The sequence below is a fragment of the Brachyhypopomus gauderio genome, chromosome 5, assembly GCF_052324685.1.
Source record: "Brachyhypopomus gauderio isolate BG-103 chromosome 5, BGAUD_0.2, whole genome shotgun sequence".
Classification (NCBI taxonomy): Eukaryota; Metazoa; Chordata; class Actinopteri; order Gymnotiformes; family Hypopomidae; genus Brachyhypopomus; species Brachyhypopomus gauderio.
The window spans coordinates 7800010-7821098 of record NC_135215.1 but is presented as its reverse complement, the minus strand read 5'-3'; the positions used below and the strand labels follow the sequence as shown (position 1 = coordinate 7821098).

At 50.0% G+C, this 21089-nt stretch overlaps 1 protein-coding gene across 1 annotated transcript in view; it reads right to left on the bottom strand.

The window, feature by feature from the left end:
• Positions 1–355: 355 nt before the first annotated feature.
• The window catches only part of erc1b (ELKS/RAB6-interacting/CAST family member 1b), a 178326-nt gene continuing 157592 nt past the window's right edge, over positions 356–21089 (bottom strand). The window contains 1 exon segment of the mRNA XM_077005321.1: positions 356–6261. Coding sequence (XP_076861436.1) covers positions 6124–6261 — 138 coding nt within the window. The 3' untranslated portion in view covers positions 356–6123.

Genomic DNA, 21089 nt, shown 5'->3' with positions numbered 1-21089 from the left:
TTAAACTTTACACTACTCGTAGAAAAAAAGCCCTGTTAAATCAGCCGTGTACTTTACGCTTATTTAATCTGTATATTCCAGAATTAGAAAAACAGGATATTGAAATATTTAAAACAGTCAGACCTGCACAGTGGCACAAGGCGGTGCAAGACTTTGGTGTGACCTGTGCTATGTGGCTTGGGAGTTGTGTGACACACCATAATATTAATATAACGTAACACATGTCTGGGGTCATTTGGTGAAGCCCTGGCTGTTGATAGATCAGCAGGTTTCACCATTGAGACTTTACGTCAGGGACGGACCTCATCAGCTGGAATGGATTCATTCAGACTAAAACACAGACAGAAACTTAGTGTGTCCTTCAACAGATGTTTAATGTGGTTCTGACCTGTAAACAGACTTGACCCCTCAAACTACACAGAGGGAAGTAACTTGAAATACTCAGACCGAGTGTTTAGGTAAATAAGTACGATTTGAAATGAGTGAATAAGTAAACTATTTTGATGGAGATTTGCTTAAGAGGTTGTAATACATGAGAGTCATTCTAAACCTAAGGTAGACAACCACAGTAAATAAACAACCACTTGTGTGGTTGTACTGACAGAGTACTGACCAGCAACCCAGAGTACTGACCAGCACCCCAGAATGCTGTAATGTCACAGTCAATCATAAAAGGTGTGGATGGTTTAATGCACTTGGAACACAGTCATGGAGGATCGCTCAGCTCCCACGATCACAGACTTGCACATTGCACACAGAAAAACACACGATGCAATCTGAGTCTCATACACACATTGACAGGCTGCAAAAGAAAAGATTGAAACCAGGGAAATCATAAATGTAGGAGGAGTAAGAATCAAAATATTGAATACATAGCAACAGTATTATCAACCACAGTAACGATTTTGTGAATCTTTGTGTTAACAGCTTTGATTTGACACTTAGAAAATATTTTTGAGACACGTTAGTGTTTCACTATTTCATTCCCTTAAAGACAATGGGCATCATATGGTAGCCATTTTGTTCAGATGGACATCATCTCTCCCCTTAGACACTGTGCAAAAACACTTGAGTTCATTTATCTCAATTTATCAACTCTTATATAAATATAGATGTGTGTGTGTGTGTGTGTGTGTGTGTGTGTGTGTGTGTGTGTGTGTGTGTGTGTGTATGTACTTGAGTCCAGCCAGAGATCGCAGGCAGTGTTTCTACAGCTGTCTAAATCATATCTAACCCCCACTCAGAAAGGAAAAGCAGTAGATCAGACACTGGAAGATTAGGGCTGAACTGGATCACACTCACATGCTAGACGGTGTGTTCCCTAGTACAGAGGACAAACAGCTAGACGGTGTGTTCCCTAGTACAGAGGACAAACAGCTAGACGGTGTGTTCCCTTCTACAGAGGACAAACAGCTAGACGGTGTGTTCCCTAGTACAGAGGACAAACAGCTAGACGGTGTGTTCCCTAGTACAGAGGACAAACAGCTAGACGGTGTGTTCCCTAGTACAGAGGACAAACAGCTAGACGGTGTGTTCCCTAGTACAGAGGACAAACAGCTAGACGGTGTGTTCCCTAGTACAGAGGACAAACAGCTAGATGGTGTGTTCCCTAGTACAGAGGACAAACAGCTAGACGGTGTGTTCCCTAGTACAGAAGACAAACAGCTAGACGGTGTGTTCCCTAGTACAGAAGACACACAGCTAGATTAAAGGACGGCCTACTGTGAAACACGCCACATGTTTTGGGTATGTTCATGTTAGAATCTGTTGACTCACTCATGGTATAAAGACTGCAGTATCATATGTGGGTGTAAGATGGAAAGCCAGTCTACCACACACTACCTCACTGTACCACACACTTCCACACTGTACCACACACTACCACTGTACCCCACTTGGAGAAGGAGCACAGTGACCATTATGTGATGAACTGTATGTAAGTGGAAGGCCAGTGTGGAGTCCAGCAGGCTTGACTGGGTCTGTGACCAGTACAGCGTCAATGTGCAGCAAAAGTGAAGAACTGCTAAAGTGTAACATACAAAACTAATGAAGGATTGAGAAAGGATGACTCAATAACCATGCTGCCCTCAGGAGCAGGAGACAGGGGGACGGCGTGTGCGGGAGACAGGGGGACGGCGTGTGCAGGAGACAGGGGGACGGCGTGTGCGGGAGACAGGGGGACGGCGTGTGCGGGAGACAGGGGGACGGTGTGTGCGGGAGACAGGGGGACGGCGTGTGCGGGAGACAGGGGGACGGCGTGTGCAGGAGACAGGGGGACGGCGTGTGCAGGAGACAGGGGGACGGCGTGTGCAAGAGACAGGGGGACGGCGTGTGCGGGAGACGGGGGGACGGCGTGTGCAGGAGACAGGGGGACGATGTGTGCAGGAGACAGGGGGACGGCGTGTGCAAGAGACAGGGGGACGGCGTGTGCAGGAGACGGGGGGACGGCGTGTGCGGGAGACGGGGGGACGGCGTGTGCGGGAGACGGCGTGTGCGGGAGACAGCGTGTGCGGGAGACAGGGGGACGGCGTGTGCAAGAGACAGGGGGACAGCGTGTGTGTGTAGGAGACAGGGGGACGGTGTGTGCAGGAGACAGGGGGACGGCGTGTGCAGGAGACAGGGGGACGGCGTGTGCGGGAGACGGGGGGGACGGCGTGTGCAGGAGACAGCGTGTGCGGGAGACAGGGGGACGGCGTGTGCAAGAGACAGGGGGACAGAGTGTGTGTGCAGGAGACAGGGGGACGGCGTGTGCAGGAGACAGGGGGACAGCGTGTGTGTGTAGGAGACAGGGGGACGGCGTGTGTGTGTAGGAGACAGGGGGACGGTGTGTGTGTGCAGGAGACAGGGGGACGGTGTGCGCAGGAGACAGGGGGACGGTGAGTGTAGGAGACAGGGGGACGGCGTGTGTGTGTAGGAGACAGGGGGACGGCGTGTGTATGTAGGAGACAGGGGGACGGTGTGTGCAGGAGACAGGGGGACGGTGTGTGCAGGAGACAGGGGGACGGTGTGTGCAAGAGACAGGGGGACGGTGTGTGTGTGTAGGAGACAGGGGGACGGCGTGTGTGTGTAGGAGACAGGGGGACGGCGTGTGTGTGTAGGAGACAGGGGGACGGCGTGTGTATGTAGGAGACGGGGACGGTGTGTGCAGGAGACAGGGGGACGGTGTGTGCAGGAGACAGGGGGACGGTGTGTGTGTGTGTAGGAGACAGGGGGACGGTGTGTGTAGGAGACAGGGGGACGGTGTGTGCAGGAGACAGGGGGACGGTGTGTGCAGGAGACAGGGGGACGGTGTGTGTAGGAGACAGGGGGACGGTGTGTGTAGGAGACAGGGGGACGGTGTGTGTGTGTGCAGGAGACAGGGGGACGGCGTGTGCTCTGTGGGACGCAGGACACAGACGGGAGTGGTGTGGGGCCTGCAGGGTGTTGCTCACTACTCCACCACGTGACACGCATGGACTGGTGGAGACTCACACGGACACATGTGTGCACACACACACACACACAAAGCGCGCATATACACACGCATGCATATACACACGCATGCATACACACACACACATACATGCACACGTGTGCACACACGCGCATACACAGACTTTTCTCTGATCTGTTTTTGGTTATCACTGCATTTTTTTTTCTTGTTTTCATAGTGTATTCTCATAGGTATTCCAAGCTGAACTCAGGCTGGGAGAGCAGTGTTAAAAGCCCAGCTCCTATAGTGAGACTCATAAATCCTGTGTGTGTGTGTGTGTGTGTGTGTGTGTGTGTGTGTGTGTGTGTGTGAGAGGCCTGTGTTTAGTCTAAGCTTGGATATTCTGCCGCAGCCTTGATAACTGAGCCCCATATTTCAGAGACCCAAGAGGGCCAAGAGAAAAGAGTGTGTGAGCGTGTGTGTGTGAGCGTGTGTGTGTGTGTGTGGGGAAGACACAGAGGAAAAGACCAGAGGACATTTAACTAGAGCCATCACAGGCCTGCCAGAGTCAGGAGGATGGACAGGAATGTGTGTATCCTTGCATAAGGAACCACACCAAGAGTAATTATGACAATAAAACAATATAATGAAATCATTTATGATGTGTCATAGCCTCCACGTGATAACATCTTTGGTGCCAAGGGGCGAGAATGACACGCGAATGGGCGTTGCCGTGGCAATGCCAACATAAAGTAAGTGACTGTGGCCCTTCAAGTGCCCTTCTTACACCCACCCACACACACACACCCACCCACACACACACACCCACACACACACACCATAAAACGCTAGTAGAATGTACCCCGTTCTGGTCATCCAGTATACTGAATACAATAAAAACCAAGGCTATGCTATAAGATGTGCAATCTGTATGTCTAGATGGCTTCCCCTACGTGGTCAGTCTAGATCACCCCCTCCCCCTCTATGTGGTCAGTCTAGATGACCCTATCCCCCTCTGTGTGGTCAGTGTAGATGACTCCCCCCTCTACGTGGTCAGTCTAGATGACTCCCCCCTCTGTGTGGTCAGTCTAGATCACCCCATCCCCACCTACGTGTTCAGTCTAGATGACTCCCTCTGTGGTCAGTGTAGGTGCAGGTCAAATCTTTAGTTTGTCTGCCTTCTTTCTCTCTTATCTGTCTGTGTGTTTGGGGCTGTGACACTGAGAATGATGGGTTGGTGGAGTGTGTGTGTGTGTGTGCACATGTATTTGTGTGTACAGTCATGAACCACCAAGTCAAAAATGAGGGACGATCCCAGAGAGACAGGGAGAGAGGACGATCCCAGAGAGACAGGGAGAGAGGACGATCCCAGAGAGCATGCTATGTGCGGCCTCATCCTCAGCTCAGCATTCAACTCTGGACTTTCAGCAAAGCGGGGGGAAGAGATGAGGCAACGTTTATTAAGACTTAACCGAGCTGCCGTGTTATCGGCCCACAGTGCCCTCAGACAGACACCTTGGCCTGCAGATAGAGACTCGGTCATAAACTGCACGAGGATTGGCCTACTGCATGTGGTAACCCAGGGAGTGTGAGTTTGAGAAAGGTGTGGTCCAGGGGTTCTGACCCACACACCTGCCGGACCAGAACCCACCAGCACTAGGCCGTGAAACGGAGAGAGGTGAAGCCCCTCCCTCCTCCCGTCTCACCACAGTCCCTCTGGTGCAGTCCGTTATCCAGCAGCTACACGACTTCTTTAAAAACCGTGAGCTGCAGATGGTGTCATTAGGTGCATTAGGTGTGATGAACAAGCCTCAACTACAACACAGCATACAACAGCGATTACAGGCCTACGACACCAAAGGCAGCTCTGCCCCACACAGACTTGCACTTAACAATTTTGGCATTATCCATCATCGCTTTCATAACAGCTTAGAAGCAAAGGATTTCAGCAGTTGGGTAGCAGACCATCACGGAGGACTTACCCAGTGTTGAAATGCCTTCCGTGTCCTAGCTACCGCGTTTGAGTGCAACTCCACCAGCTGCTCCAATGTGAACCAACAATATTATGGAGACGCAGGAAGAGTTCACACGGCTCTGACCCACAACGCGTGACGTTTTAGCAAATCGGTTTCGCTCGTTGCGGCTTAACCAAACGTTAATCAATAAGAGAAAGAGAAGAAATAAAAATAAAAAATAAAAGTGAAACGTTGTGAAAACTGTCCTGCGCCTACAACAGCAAACGTTCCACCATATGTGCAGATTTATGGGAACTGAAGCAGGCGAAACCCAGAGAGAGCAAGACCTCAGGCAGGAGCTAGCATAGCGGGCAGCTTTAGATATACTAGTAGTTAATGGGCTGGTCTTTAAATACCGCACCTCTCCTGTTTGTCTCCTTGTCCCTGTGCTTTAGTGTGAGTGTGTGTGGGGTGTGGGTGTGTGTGTGTGTGTGTGCTGATGGAGTAGAAGCTCCACCCCTGGGGCTGAGGCGGAGGGGGTTAACCCCCTGCTGTTTATCTGAGCGCATGCCGTCTGCCTCCACACACTCAGTTCCTTCCTGTTCCTCCTGTCCGAGAGCGTGTGTGGACGTGCAGCGGCGTCCAGGACATCTCCGCCGTGATGGGCACCCGGGAGGAGGCTGGGTCAGACGGGGGCGGGGCTTTGGCATCAGTCAGGAGGTTCTCCCAGGGGAGCAGGTCTGGGCAGGCTGGCGGTCAGCACGACTCCTCCAGCGCGTTGACCACCTGCTCCAGGATGTCGGGGCAGTGGTCAGCGATCTGCTGCAGGACGGAGTTGGCGTACTCCTGTAGCTCCGCGCTCTCCTGCTCACACTGCTCCAACTCCGACTCCAGCTGTAGGGAGAGGAGGAGGGTCAGGTCAGATCACCCCGCCCACTCACTCTACATCCAGTCTACTATTACATATAACTACACACATTATAGTGCACTGCGCCCATCTTAGAGGTCTTTCACCCAGGTGGATGGAGAGTGAGGGGAGAGTGAGGAGAGTGAGGTGAGAGGAGAGTGAGGTGAGAGGGATGAAAGTGAGGTGAGAGTGAGGTGAAAGAAGAGTGAGGAGAGTGAGGCGAGGTGAAAGAGAGGAGAGTGAGGTGAGAGGAGTGTGAGTTGAGAGGAGAGAGAGGAGAGTGAGGTGAGAGGAGAGTGAGGTGAGAGGAGAGTGAGGTGAGAGAGTGAGGTGAGAGGAGAGTGAGGTGAGAGGAGAGTGAGGTGAGAGGAGAATGAGGTGAGAGGAGAGTGAGGTGAGAGGAGAGTGAGTTGAGAGGAGAGAGAGGAGAGTGAGGTGAGAGGAGAGTGAGGTGAGAGGAGAGTGAGGTGAAAGGAGAATGAGGTGAGCTGAGAAGTTGTGAGGTGGGGAGCCGTAGTCAGCCAGGTAAGATCCATATATCCCCTCTACTTCCACTTGCCCCCGCAGGGCAGTTTGGTCACCCCTGCCCCAGGCCTGCTTAGCTTCCAGTGATTCTGAACTATTAAAACACCACTGGAATGGATCACCTCTACAAATGACTTCTTTTGAAGCCATCATGCAAAACTCTACACTTGGAAGTCATTTGTAGGGTGTAATTTTCCACTCATTATAAGACATCTGCACTAAAATGGGCTTTTTTTAACTGCACCTCAGGCTAATGAAAATCACAGGTGGCTTTATCTCTAATGCTGAGATCCTTTTTCCAAACCATTTATGAAGACTTGGACACAGAGGGGACCTGGTAGGAAAGAAAGGGGAGGCTCAGGCCAGACAGAGCCAAGCTTCTCAGGAAAGACGTGCTACATCACCAGCAGGTGTGTTGGAACTACCCACCGCCCCAGCACAAACGCAAAAGTACCCACCACAAACGCAGAACTACCCCACCACAAACGCAGAACTACCCCACCGCCCCAGCACAAACGCAAAAGTACCCACCACAAACGCAGAACTACCCCACCGCCCCAGCACAAACGCAAAAGTACCCACCACAAACGCAGAACTACCCCACCACAAACGCAGAACTACCCCACCGCCCCAGCACAAACGCAAAAGTACCCACCACAAACGCAGAACTACCCCACCACAAACGCAGAACTACCCCACCGCCCCAGCACAAACGCAAAAGTACCCACCACAAACGCAAAAGTACCCACCACAAACGCAGAACTACCCCACCGCCCCAGCACAAACGCAAAAGTACCCACCACAAACACAGAACTACCCCACCGCCCCAGCACAAACGCAAAAGTACCCAACACAAACACAGAACTACCCCAGCACAAACGCAAAAGTACCCACCACAAACGCAGAACTACCCCACCGCCCCAGCACAAACGCAAAAGTATCCACCACAAACGCAGAACTACCCCACCGCCCCAGCACAAACGCAAAACTACCCCACCGCCCCAGCACAAACGCAAAAGTACCCACCACAAACACAGAACTACCCCACCGCCCCAGCACAAACGCAAAAGTACCCACCACAAACGCAGAACTACCCCACCGCCCCAGCACAAACGCAAAAGTACCCACCACAAACACAGAACTACCCCACCGCCCCAGCACAAACGCAAAAGTATCCACCACAAACGCAGAACTACCCCACCGCCCCAGCACAAACGCAAAAGTACCCACCACAAACACAGAACTACCCCACCGCCCCAGCACAAACGCAAAAGTACCCACCACAAACACAGAACTACCCCACCGCCCCAGCACAAACGCAAAAGTACCCACCACAAACGCAGAACTACCCCACCGCCCCAGCACAAACGCAAAAGTACCCACCACAAACACAGAACTACCCCACCGCCCCAGCACAAACGCAAAAGTACCCACCACAAACACAGAACTACCCCACCGCCCCAGCACAAACGCAAAAGTACCCACCACAAACGCAGAACTATCCCACCACAAACGCAAAACTACCCCACCGCCCCAGCACAAACGCAAAAGTACCCACCACAAACACAGAACTACCCCACCGCCCCAGCACAAACGCAAAAGTACCCACCACAAACGCAGAACTACCCCACCGCCCCAGCACAAACGCAAAAGTATCCACCACAAACACAGAACTACCCCACCACAAACGCAGAACTACCCCACCGCCCCAGCACAAACGCAAAAGTACCCACCACAAACGCAGACCTACCCCACCGCCCCAGCACAAACGCAAAAGTACCCACCACAAACGCAGACCTACCCCACCGCCCCAGCACAAACGCAAAAGTACCCACCACAAACGCAGAACTACCCCACCGCCCCAGCACAAACGCAAAAGTATCCACCACAAACACAGAACTACCCCACCACAAACGCAGAACTACCCCACCGCCCCAGCACAAACGCAAAAGTATCCACCACAAACACAGAACTACCCCACCGCCCCAGCACAAACGCAAAAGTACCCACCACAAACGCAGAACTACCCCACCGCCCCAGCACAAACGCAAAAGTACCCACCACAAACGCAGAACTACCCCACCGCCCCAGCACAAACGCAAAAGTACCCACCACAAACGCAAAAGTACCCACCACAAACGCAGAACTACCCCACCGCCCCAGCACAAACGCAGAACAAGGTACACAGGAAAGATGAAGACGGAGATCCACACATCCCCTCTAATCTCCAGCCGATGGAGCAGGAAAAGCAACACCATACACCATTAAAGGCAAAATAACAAAGAATAGAAAGAAATTGCATAGGCTATATGTACATGTACACACACACACACACACACCCACCCACCCATCCACCCCCACACTCACACTCACCCACTCACACACACACACACACACACACACACACACACACACACACACACACACACACACACACACACACACACACACACACACACAGCTAGGCCTGTGGGTCATCTACATTCTCCTCACCAAAGCTGATGAGTCGCTCTACTGAGTCTCTCAGCCAGGGACTCTCGGCACCTTTAACCTGCTTTTCCGATCGGTGTGCAGACCACTGCTCTCAGAGCCACAGCTCTCCGGCTGTTTTAAGACAAATATTTTGTGAAAAACCCGCTAAGCTGTTTTCTTTGGCATTTCCAGAGCCATAAAGTTAAATCTAACAAGTTAATGATGAAGACATCTGTAACAATAATTAGAGGTCATATTCATACATCATAAAATGTGATTCCATTTTATATGCGCTCTTACGCAATCCTGGACTGCATGGCCATTTCATTATTAATAGACAGCAAGCGTGAGGAAAACCAAGCCGTCAGCCCAGTGTGTGTCCACTGGCAGCACCTACGTCCACCGGCAGCACCTACGTCCACCGGCAGCACCTATGTCCACCGGCAGCACCTATGTCCACCGGCAGCACCTACGTCCACCGGCAGGGCAAATACACGAGCCCTGGAATGATGATGACAAGTGGCTGGTCCTAGCACAGAGAGCTAGTGCTAAACTCTACACTGGGGGATCTGAGAGGCCAGTGGTGGATGTGACTTGGAAGTTCTTCCCATATCTGGCCCTCAGCACCACAGGGTTGGAGATTAAAGCCTTAAATGAAGTTCCAGTCCACACAACAGAATGTAGGAGCACTTCCTTCCAGGTAATAAGAACAGGCTATGTAAGAAAAGAACCATTTACTGATCTGGAAACACAGAGAGGCAGCCTCCATAGTGAACACACAAATAAACCCAGAATAATGTAAGATAAGTAATTATATCCTATTAATTAATCTCCCTGGAGGGTACACATGGGCAAATGTTCTTGTGCACGTCAGGGCCACAATAAAACAAACCTCAGGTGTGTTTCCACCACAGAACTGGAACAAACAGGGAGAGTGCTGGTTAAACTGGTCCTGGACCTGGGACCGACCAGAGCGTCACAGCAACACAGTTCTGGGGGTACAGTGTGCTGGGCCTGGCCCAGACATAGCCACGCGATCCAGGCCTGGCCACCAGCGATGGCCCCGCTGGGACGCTGGGCTCAGACACGTCGGCCGCAGGAAAATAAAGACACGAAAGAGAGGAGCGTGTTTGGTGGAGAAAGAGAACACTGAGGCATGTGAGGAGGCTTAATGAGGCCCGTCGTGGGGCTGATGTGTGTGAGGCTGGTGTGTGTGCGGCGGGCGCGAGGCTGTGGGGAGCAGATGGGCACGCCGCCTCTCTCAGCTCCATTAAGAGCAGACAGTGGGGAAACTGGAGTGAAATGAAGAGGCAGTCTGGGTTTGGGCTTCACTGCGCGCACACACACACACACACACACACACACACACACACACACACACACACACACACACACACACACACCCAACGCTCACCTGGCCACGCGCTCCACACACACACACCACTCCTAACAGCACTCGCTAACCTGGCCCAGCGCACCGCCAGAGATATGCCACACACACACACACACAGACACACACACAGAGGCAGAGTCTAGATGACAAATCAATGATGCTCAATGACAGCAGAAACACTTACTGCCATCGAGATAACAAGAGAACTGAGAAGTTTGGAGGCCAAACCAGCCATTCTGACACATGACGATCCCTAACAAACTTCACACAGCCTACGTATTTTAATATCACACACACACACACGTATTAATGTATATTTATTATTAAACATGTACATTTGTCAGAATGAAATCTGCAGGCCATTCTTTTATACACTGATTAAGACCAGAGATCAGGCATGAAAGACTCTCAAAGGAGTCTCCCCCAGTGAGGGTGTCATTTATTCTAGGAGCAGTTCCATAACTCCTATATCTCAACCAACTGGGCAACGAAGTGAAGAGAAGATCCAGCTCTCTGGGTCTGAGCGACACACAGCAGGGCACTCAGAGCTTCTTCCCATTTTACTGTGTATATTTAGCAAAAATCCTCTGAAAAAACAGAGCAGTAAAGATAACATTTAAAGCTTTAGATAAAGGGGAGGTATCTGTCTTACTATCTCTCTCTAAACTGGCTTCCTCTATCAGCCTTGACCCAAAGATGGGAGTGGAGGCACAAAGAGAAAATGGAGAAAGAGAAAATGAGAGAATGAGACAGAGAGAGGGAAAGAGAGAGAGAGGGAGGGGGAGAGAGAGTAAGGGGGAAGGAAAGAACAGAGGATGTGTTTCCTGTGTATTAAACTCTGCTATTGTTGTTGATTGTTATCAGGCGTTATCACACCTTTACCACTACGCTTCTCTCTGTGCTGCCCAACCACAGATAAACCACTGCTGGATTAATGGGGGCAGAGCACTTCCATTTCTAGGTTATACCAAATAGAGTACAAGTACCAGCATGAGGTACAAAAACCGAGGATCAGACACCAGTGCTCCATCAGACACCAGGGCTCCATCAGACACCAGGGCTCCATCAGACACCAGGGCTCCATCAGACACCAGGGCTCCATCAGACACCGGTCCTCCATCAGACACCGGTCCTCCATCAGACACCTGTCCTCCATCAGACACCGGTCCTCCATCAGACACCGGTCCTCCATCAGACTCCGGTGCTCCATCAGACTCCGGTGCTCCATCAGACACCGGTGCTCCATCAGACACCGGTGCTCCATCAGACACCGGTCCTCCATCAGACACCGGTGCTCCATCAGACACCGGTCCTCCATCAGACACCGGTGCTCCATCAGACACCGGTGCTCCATCAGACACCGGTGCTCCATCAGACACCGGTCCTCCATCAGACACCGGTGCTCCATCAGACACCGGTGCTCCATCAGACACCGGTGCTCCATCAGACACCAGTCCTCCATCAGACACCAGTCCTCCATCAGACACCGGTCCTCCATCAGACACCGGTCCTCCATCAGACACCGGTGCTCCATCAGACACCGGTGCTCCATCAGACATCAGTCCTCCATCAGACACCAGTCCTCCATCAGACACCAGTCCTCCATCAGACACCAGTCCTCCATCAGACACCAGTGCTCCATCAGACACCAGTGCTCCATCAGACACCAGTCCTCCATCAGACACCAGTCCTCCATCAGACACCAGTCCTACAACAGCGATAAGGCTGTTCCATACTGATGCACTCATGAGAATCACTCTAGAATGATTCCCGATCTCACACAAGGTCTGATGATGCTCCCAGCCCCAACATACAGGGTTCCAGCTGCTCCTCTGCTCTCCTTGTTGTCTGTCACCATGTGACCTTTGACCTCTCCCTCACTTCCCTTTGTATTGACTTACAGTACTGCTTCCACCTCACAGCCCTTTACACCTCCCTGGGGAGGGAGGAGGACAGGAGGAGAGAGTGGTAGAGAGGAAGAGGAAGAGAGAGGAAGGAGGGTTATAAAAGAGTCCAGGGGTTGAGTGCTCCCTGGATGGGGTGGTTAAGGCGGAAGGAGTGAACGCTCCAGAGTAGTGGCTGGAGTAAAAAACACTGGCCTTGGCTGCCTTCAGACGGAGATCCCATCACCGCCAGGACAGAGAGAGAGAGAGAGAGAGGGGGGGGGGGGACGGAGAGGGAGAGAGAGAGAAAGAGAGAGAGGAGTGGGGGTGAGACTAAAGGGCTAAAGTCCTGATCTGCTAAAGTAATCAAGTCCCTGTCAATAAATCTGCATAAAGAAAAAAGCCTGGGGTCTAAATGACACAGACGGAGCATTCTGGAGACAACGCCACTAAGAAACGCTGCTTTCATGGAGGCATATTTACGAGTCATCATCAGGTCAGGCTACCTGAACGCATAAATTGAGCATTTTAAGAATATCCACTAAAATCCTGGTGTCCCCTCTCCGGCCTCCCAGCAGACTGAGATGAGGTCACTGCAACCTCCACTAACTCTGCTGTGCTGCTCTCTCTGCAGGACTAAAGCTTCCTAGCGGAGCGCCCTCCGGTCCCGCTGTGTAGCTCTCCCCTACAGCCCGTCTGTCTAGCAGGCCGACCCAGCCTCCCCGGGGGCATCTCGGGACCCCTCTGCTCTTCCAAGGCTGGATCAGCCGGGGTAAACGGGTTGGAGATTAAAGGTTCAAACGATCGTTCAAACGGGGCCGGAACGAAAACCTTCCACGTGGTGTTAACCAAACTGAGGAGCTAATAATGAACTTCAGGAAGTAGAATGATCATCAATGGGGTAGTACAGACAGGGTGGGTAGTTTCAGGTTGCTCAGTGTGCACATAGTGAAGAAACCCACGTGGTCGTATAGTAGCACCTCCTCCACCTGACCAAGCTGAGGAGGTGTGGAATGAGTCTACATCTAGTAAAACACAGGGAGATCTCACATGGCCAAGGTGCTGTTGGGAGTGCCCTGTCGGCCTGCATTAACGCCTGCACTGCTCTTAACCACAAGGAGCGTGGTGCAAACCGCACAACACATCAGCAGGACTTAAATGGCCTAAACAGGCCAAGAATCGTGCAAACACCTCCCTCTTAAAAACTGAGGTACATGATACAGGTGGAGTTATTAAGAGTATGGCAAGAGAATTGCAAGAGTATAGCAAGGGTCTCCATCAACCCAAGTCTGTTTCAAATGCTGTTGTTTGGCAGATGATACCATCGCTTAAAATGCAGAACCAGTTGCAAGATGGTGTCTTTCATCAGACCGTCAGACTGTTTAACAAGCATGAGACGAGTGAACTGCACCTACATGGTACAGGTGGAACCTGGACAAGCTCACCACCACCTCCACGTGACCACTAGTCACTCCAGACCTCAGAGCTACTGTGATGTTCTGCAGTACCCGGGTATGATAAACAGCTCACTACCTACCCATGCACACAGCACGAATCTCCACTCAGGATTTATGTACACAAGACACTTTGTAATGCACGTTAAAGCGCGTAGTGTGCAGTGTATATAGGACAGCATACACACTAATGTGTATGACGGTTAATATATTTTGTGTTTTAATACCGCACTAGACATCTTGCTTGGCTCGGCCGCACTCCTGTGTAAGTGCGGTCTGGCAATAAAAGGCCATTTGAATTGATTTGATACAGAGCAGAGCAGAAAGAAAGAGTGTGCTGAACTTTAATGGAGAATGTCTCACTGAACCTGCTGGAACTGAAGGTATTCCCATGCAGGAGGGGTGTGTGTGTGTGTGTTACAGCGCACACATGTTCACAGAAATGCCACATGTTTCAGTGATACTGTAGGTCACCCTGGCAGGGCATTTCCTGTGTAACATGCCAATACAAACATCCCCACACACGTCCCATCTAGCAGACATATCTTGAGCCTACACAGCTCATGACGAATTCTCTTCATAGCAGATGGACACTTCCTGCTCCCGCTAAGAGGTACTTAAAGACAGCCCCCCCACACACTCTACACAGTGGTATTATCTTTCTTCTATTTTTGAATTATGCACTCGAGCACTCTCAAGTGATCTCAATGACACTCCCCATAGTAGTCTTGGCCAATCAGGCTCCTGCCCCAAAGGGGGGAAGGGGGGGGTGTACTCATTTCTAAACAAGACCAACCACATTTGATTGGAAATGCCTTGGGAATGAGTTGTGGGAAGATCTGTACAGCACATCAGTCAGGCTTCAGGGCCAATGTGGGCAGGGTGGACACACACACACACACACACACACACACACACACACACACACACACACACACACACACACACACACACACACACACACACACAACGCCACCCCCACCTCCTCCATACCCCCATGCCACCCTACCACTGGGCTGTGTGTGTGTATGTGTTGGGTAAGGTTGGAATGCAATCACGATCATAAACCTACTCTGAAATAACTTCAGTATACACACCCACCACAACATGATGAAAGCCCAGTTTGGGTTTTGCTTTACTGGCTGGGTCAGATGTGTAAGGAGCTTTCCAGGCTGAACAGAGACTGACATGACGGCAACACTTTCGCCCACTCACTGACTCATAACAAACCAAACAGTGTGAATAGCACCAATGGGAAATGATGTAATATCATTGGCTTGCCTCCTGCCAATCACCAGCAGTTCAATCAATGGCATTTCAGCATGTAGAACAGCTCTGCCCAACCAACAGCTCCCTGTGCTGAGAGTCAGGGGGCGACGGCCCATTAAATTAACTTAACAGATCGAGAAGCACTCTCCATCTTAACCACAGAGGTTCATAAAAATTCCTCACCTAACTACTAATGACATTTATCAGTCTGATATGCCCTGTGTGTTTGCTCTCACAGAGAGAGGAAAGTCTTGCCCATTGAATCCGGTCGAAAACACGTAAGCAGCTAAAGCCGATGACTGATAACCTTTCTGCTTAGAGAACAAGAGCTTTATGCGGTGACGTAGATCAGAAACAATTATTTGCCCATAATGGTTTCTTGAGTCCTTGATGTTTGCTATAAGGTCTGCCACATTATGCTCATCAAATCCCTTCCTGCCACCTACCACCACGTATCCAGGTCCTGCCAATCACCCAATGGCACTTCCATCGTACACTCCAGCCACCTCACGAAGAAAGCCATGTATCTACCCACTGACCCATGTATCTACCCACTGACGGAGCAGGCACCATCCTCTCCATGACGAGACAGATGAGGTAAAACAGTTTGGGCATCTTAGTGACTGATCTCGGTGACTCTTTTCCAAGTACCCTCTACTATTCTTCCAATCAGAGCCACTCAGGATGAAATCCAGCCTGTTTCTGCTTCTGAACCGTAAGACGACAGAGAGGACGAATGAAAGAAAGACAACAGGGAGTGACTGACAAAGCAAATCTAACCAGAATGCATTTGAAAGCAAAGGCTCCACTAGCGTCAGACAAGTGAGCAGACATCACGGGACTCCATTAACGGCGGTGGGCAGGGAGGGGGCCTAGCTCCACCATGTTTGTTCCTCCGTCTGCTCGTTAAAACAGCCCTACACTCCTGGAGCCCAGGATTCATGGGCCCGTCAAGTGGATCTGCCCTCACCAGGCCCACCGCCTCTCCACGCCAGCTGCTCCGCGCCACTCCCAGCGCCCCCTGCTGGAGCTCAGAAGCAGGCCCTAGGAGAGCGAGGGGGGGGGGGGGGGGGGGGGGGGGGGGGTGGAAATTCACACCCGTCTCATTAATTAACACCAATCAATTACAAACACACGAGTACCACCGCTTCAGTTTTAACAGGTTGAGGATTTGGTTTAAAAAAATAAATAAATAAAGTTACGGGAGCTTAGAAGAGTGTTGACTGTAAGGCTGCATGCCGTAATGCTGGACTGGGGTGAACTCACTGAACCTCTGAAGAAGAGACAATGGAAAGACATGATACAGCCACAGAACTATATATGGGACTCATCCCTACAGCTGAACACAGCAGGAACAGGTGGAACAGGTCACAGTGATACGCATCCTATGGACCACGAGACCTACGACAGGTCTGTGTGTCCATGGTAACAGCGGGACACTGCACGCGTGTTATGCTGACAGGTGTAGGAAGAAGCGTGTTCTGATCACACCGGCGCTCCCGACTTGATCAGTGTGAACAAGGTGGCAGGAGAAAGACTGTAACTGAAGGATGTGTGTGTGTGTGTGTGTGAGAGAGAGAGAGAGAGAGAGAGAGAAAGTGTGTGTGTGTGTGTGTGAGAGAGAGAGAGAGAGAGAGAGAGAGAGAGAGAAAGTGTGTGTGTGTGTGTGTGTGTGAGTGAGAGAGAGAGAGAGAGAGAAAGTGTGTGTGTGAGTGAGAGAGAGAGAGAGAGAGAGAGAGAGAGAGAGAGAGAAAGTGTGTGTGTGAGTGAGAGAGAGAGAGAGAGAGAGAGAGAGAGACTGACTTGGGGACCACAGACTAATAGATTATTTCTATTACAGCTCAGGGTTCATTAATATTCAATCCACTGGTTCATGTTTTATTCAGAACGAGCCCCAAAGTGAAGGATGTTGCTGGTTTACACAGCTTTGCTGTTGAACGTTCACAGCCAGACACCTTTAGCCAAGAACAGTTCTCCCTCACTTAGATTAGAAATATTACATTTTCATCTGTTTCCCTTTATATATACACTGCTCAAAAAAATAAAGGGAACACTCAAATAACACATCCTAGATCTGAATGAATGAAATTGTTCTGTACAAAGTTGAATGTGCTGACAACAAGATCACACAAAAATCATCAATGGAAATCAAATTTATTAACCAATAGAGTCCTGGATTTGGAGCCACACACAAAATTAACGTGGAAAAACACACTACAGGCTGATCCAACTTTGATGTAATGTCCTTAAAACAAGTCAAAATGAGGCTCAGTATTGTGTGTGGCCTCCACGTGCCTGTATGACCTCCCTACAACGCCTGGGCATGCTCCTGATGAGGTGGCGGATGGTCTCCTGAGGGATCTCCTCCCAGACCTGGACTAAAGCATCCGCTAACTCCTGGACAGTCTGTGGTGCAACGTGACGTTGGTGGATGGAGCGAGACATGATGTCCCAGATGTGCTCAATCGGATTCAGGTCTGGGGAACGGGCGGGCCAGTCCATAGCTTCAATGCCTTCATCTTGCAGGAACTGCTGACACACTCCAGCCCCATGAGGTCTAGCATTGTCCTGCATTAGGAGGAACCCAGGGCCAACCGCACCAGCATATGGTCTCACAAGGGGTCTGAGGATCTCATCTCGGTACCTAATGGCAGTCAGGCTACCTCCGGTGAGCACATGGAGGGCTGTGCGGCCCTCCAAAGAAATGCCACCCCACACCATTACTGACCCACTGCCAAACCGGTCATGCTTAAGGATGTTGCAGGCAGCAGATCTCTCTCTCTCAGACACTCTCCACGGCGTCTCCAGACTCTGTCACGTCTGTCACATGTGCTCAGTGTGAACCTGCTTTCATCTGTGAAGAGCACAAGGCGCCAGTGGGGAATTTGCCAATCCTGGTGTTCTCTGGCAAATGCCAAGCGTCCTGCACGGTGTTGGGCTGTGAGCACAACCCCCATCTGTGGACGTCGGGCCCTCATACCATCCTCATGGAGTCGGTTTCTAACTGTTTGTGCAGACAGATGCACATTTGTGGCCTGCTGGAGGTCATTTTGCAGGGCTCTGGCAGTGCTCCTCCTGTTCCTTCTTGCACAAAGGTGGAGGTAGCGTTCCTGCTGCTGGGTTGTTGCTCTCCTACGGCCTCCTCCACGTCTCCTGGTGTACTGGCCTGTCTCCTGGTAGCGCCTCCAGCCTGTGGACACTACGCTGACAGACACAGCAAACCTTCTTGCCACAGCCTGCATTGATGTGCCATCCTGGATGAGCTGCACTACCTGAGCCACTTGTGTGGGTTGTAGAGTCCGTCTCATGCTACCACGAGTGTGAAAGGACCACCAACATTCAAAAGTGACCAAAACATCAGCCAGAAAGCATAGGTACTGAGAAGTGGTCTGTGGTCCCCACCTGCAGAACCACTCCTTTATAGTAGGGGGGGGGGGGGGGGGGGGGGGGGGGGGGGGGGGGGGTCTTGCTAATTGCCTCTCATTTCTGCCTGTTGTCTATTCCATTTGCACAACAGCAGGTGAAATTGATTCACAATAAGTGTTGCTTCCTAACTGAACAGGTTGGTTCAGGATTTTGCTCAGGCTTCCTGGATTATGTTGATTCCACTCATTTTTCCTGGATTGCTAATTAGAAAATCTAGCAAGCTTGAGCAAAATCCTGGTGAGGACTTTTAATCGCGGCACCTGGAATTGACAGCACTAATATATATATATATATATATATATATATATATATATATATATATATATATATATATATATATATATATATATATATATACACACACACACACATATATATACACATACACACACACACAAAAACTGGATTCCAAAAAAGTTGGGACAAGTAGCAATAAGGAAAAAGGAAATTGAGCACATAACGAAGAGCTGGAAGACCAATTAACACTAATTGACAACATGATGGGGTATAAAAAGAGCTTCTAAGATTCTCAGTGTCTCTCTGAAGCCAAGATGGTAAGAGGATCACCAATTCCACCATTGTTGCGCAGAAAGATACCAGAATGGTGTTACCCAGCGTAAAATACCAAAGTCTTTTAAGTTATCATCACCAACTGTGCACAATATCAAAAGATTCAGAGAATCTGGAACAATCGCTGTGCATAAGGGTCAAGGCCATAAAACTCTACTGGATGTTTGTGATCTCTGGGCCCTTAAACGTCACCGCACCTCAAACAGGAATGCCACTGTCAAGGAAATAACAGAATGGGCTCAGGAATACTTCCAGAAAGCATTGTTAGTGAACACAATCCACTGTGCCATCCGCCGTTGCCAGCTGAAACTACAGTGCAAAGAGGAAGCCATTTCTAAACAAGCTCAGACGTTTGAACTGGACCAGGGGTCATTTAAAATGGATTATGGCAAAATGGAAGACTGTTCTGTGGTCCGATGAGTCACGATTTGAAGTTCTTTATGGAACACTGGGACGCCATGTCATCCGGACCAGAGAGGACAAGGATAACCCAAGTTGTTATCAACTCTCCGTTCAGAAGCCTGCATCACTGATGGTATGGCGTTGCACAAGTGCTTGTGACATGGGCAGCTTGCATGTCTGGAAAGGCACCATTAATGCAGAGAACTGTGTTCAGGTTCTAGAACAACATATGCTCCCATCTAGACGTCATCTCTTTCAGGGAAGACCCTGCATTTTTCAACAAGATAATGCCAGACCGCATTCTGCAGCAATCACAACATCATGGCTACGTAGGAGAAGGATCCAGGTACTGAAATGGCCAGCCTGCAGTCCAGATCTTTCACCTATAGAGAACATTTGGTGCATCATAAAGAGGAAGGTGCGACAAAGAAGGCCCAAACGATTGAACAGTTAGAGGCCTGTATTAGACATGAATGGGAGAGCATTCCTATTTCTAAACTTGAGGAACTGGTCTCCTCTGTCCCCAGACGTCTGTTGAGTGTTGTAAGAAGGGGGGATGTCACACAATGGTAAAAATGGCTTTGTCCCAACTTTTTTGGGATTTGTTGACATTTTTCCCTTAAAATGATACATTCTCTCAGTTTAAACTTTTGATCTGTGATTTGTGTTCTATTCTGAATAAAATATTAGATGTTGGCACCTCCACATCATTGCATTCAGTTTGTATGTATGTATGTATGTGGTATACACCAGTGGGGAACCGTCAGGGCCCTCTACGCCCTCTCAGAGGGACAAAAATATTTTTAAAACAAATATATTATATAATTTATCCAATTTTACTTTATCTATTTAGAGTTTGACAATTGACATCTAAAAATAACAAATATATAAGCAAATAAATTATTCAACCGTGTCTATTCAATCTGTGTTGGAAGGTGAGGGGGGTTAAGTGGAAGCCTGTGAGCCTGTGTCTCCCCCTATCAGGACGGTGATGCCCGCTGTTCGTTTACAGAGGGCCAGGCAGTTATAATTCAGCGCTATTATAATACCAGTATAATACAGTTTCAAATGACAGCAAAATTGACCAATCATATCTTCCCTCTTAGTGGGCGGGCTTAACTGTATGATAATTTCCGCCCGCTGTGGCAACGCTAGCTGTCGTTAGCGTACCACCGCTAGCTAGTTTCGATTCAGTCTTTTGATGCCCTCGTGCGCGTTGTTTACATATTCCGCTTCCGAGGAACACGGAGCTGTGAACCTTATTTTGTTGGAAACTTTATTTTGCTTAAGAAGTTATCTAGTACACATGTTGTTGTTTATTGCGTTTCTAAAGCTGTACTGCTGTCTCAATAATTTTTTTTCTTTATTGCAGTTAATTAGGAGAGGAAACAATTTTTTTTGGGGGGGGGGGGGGGGGGGGT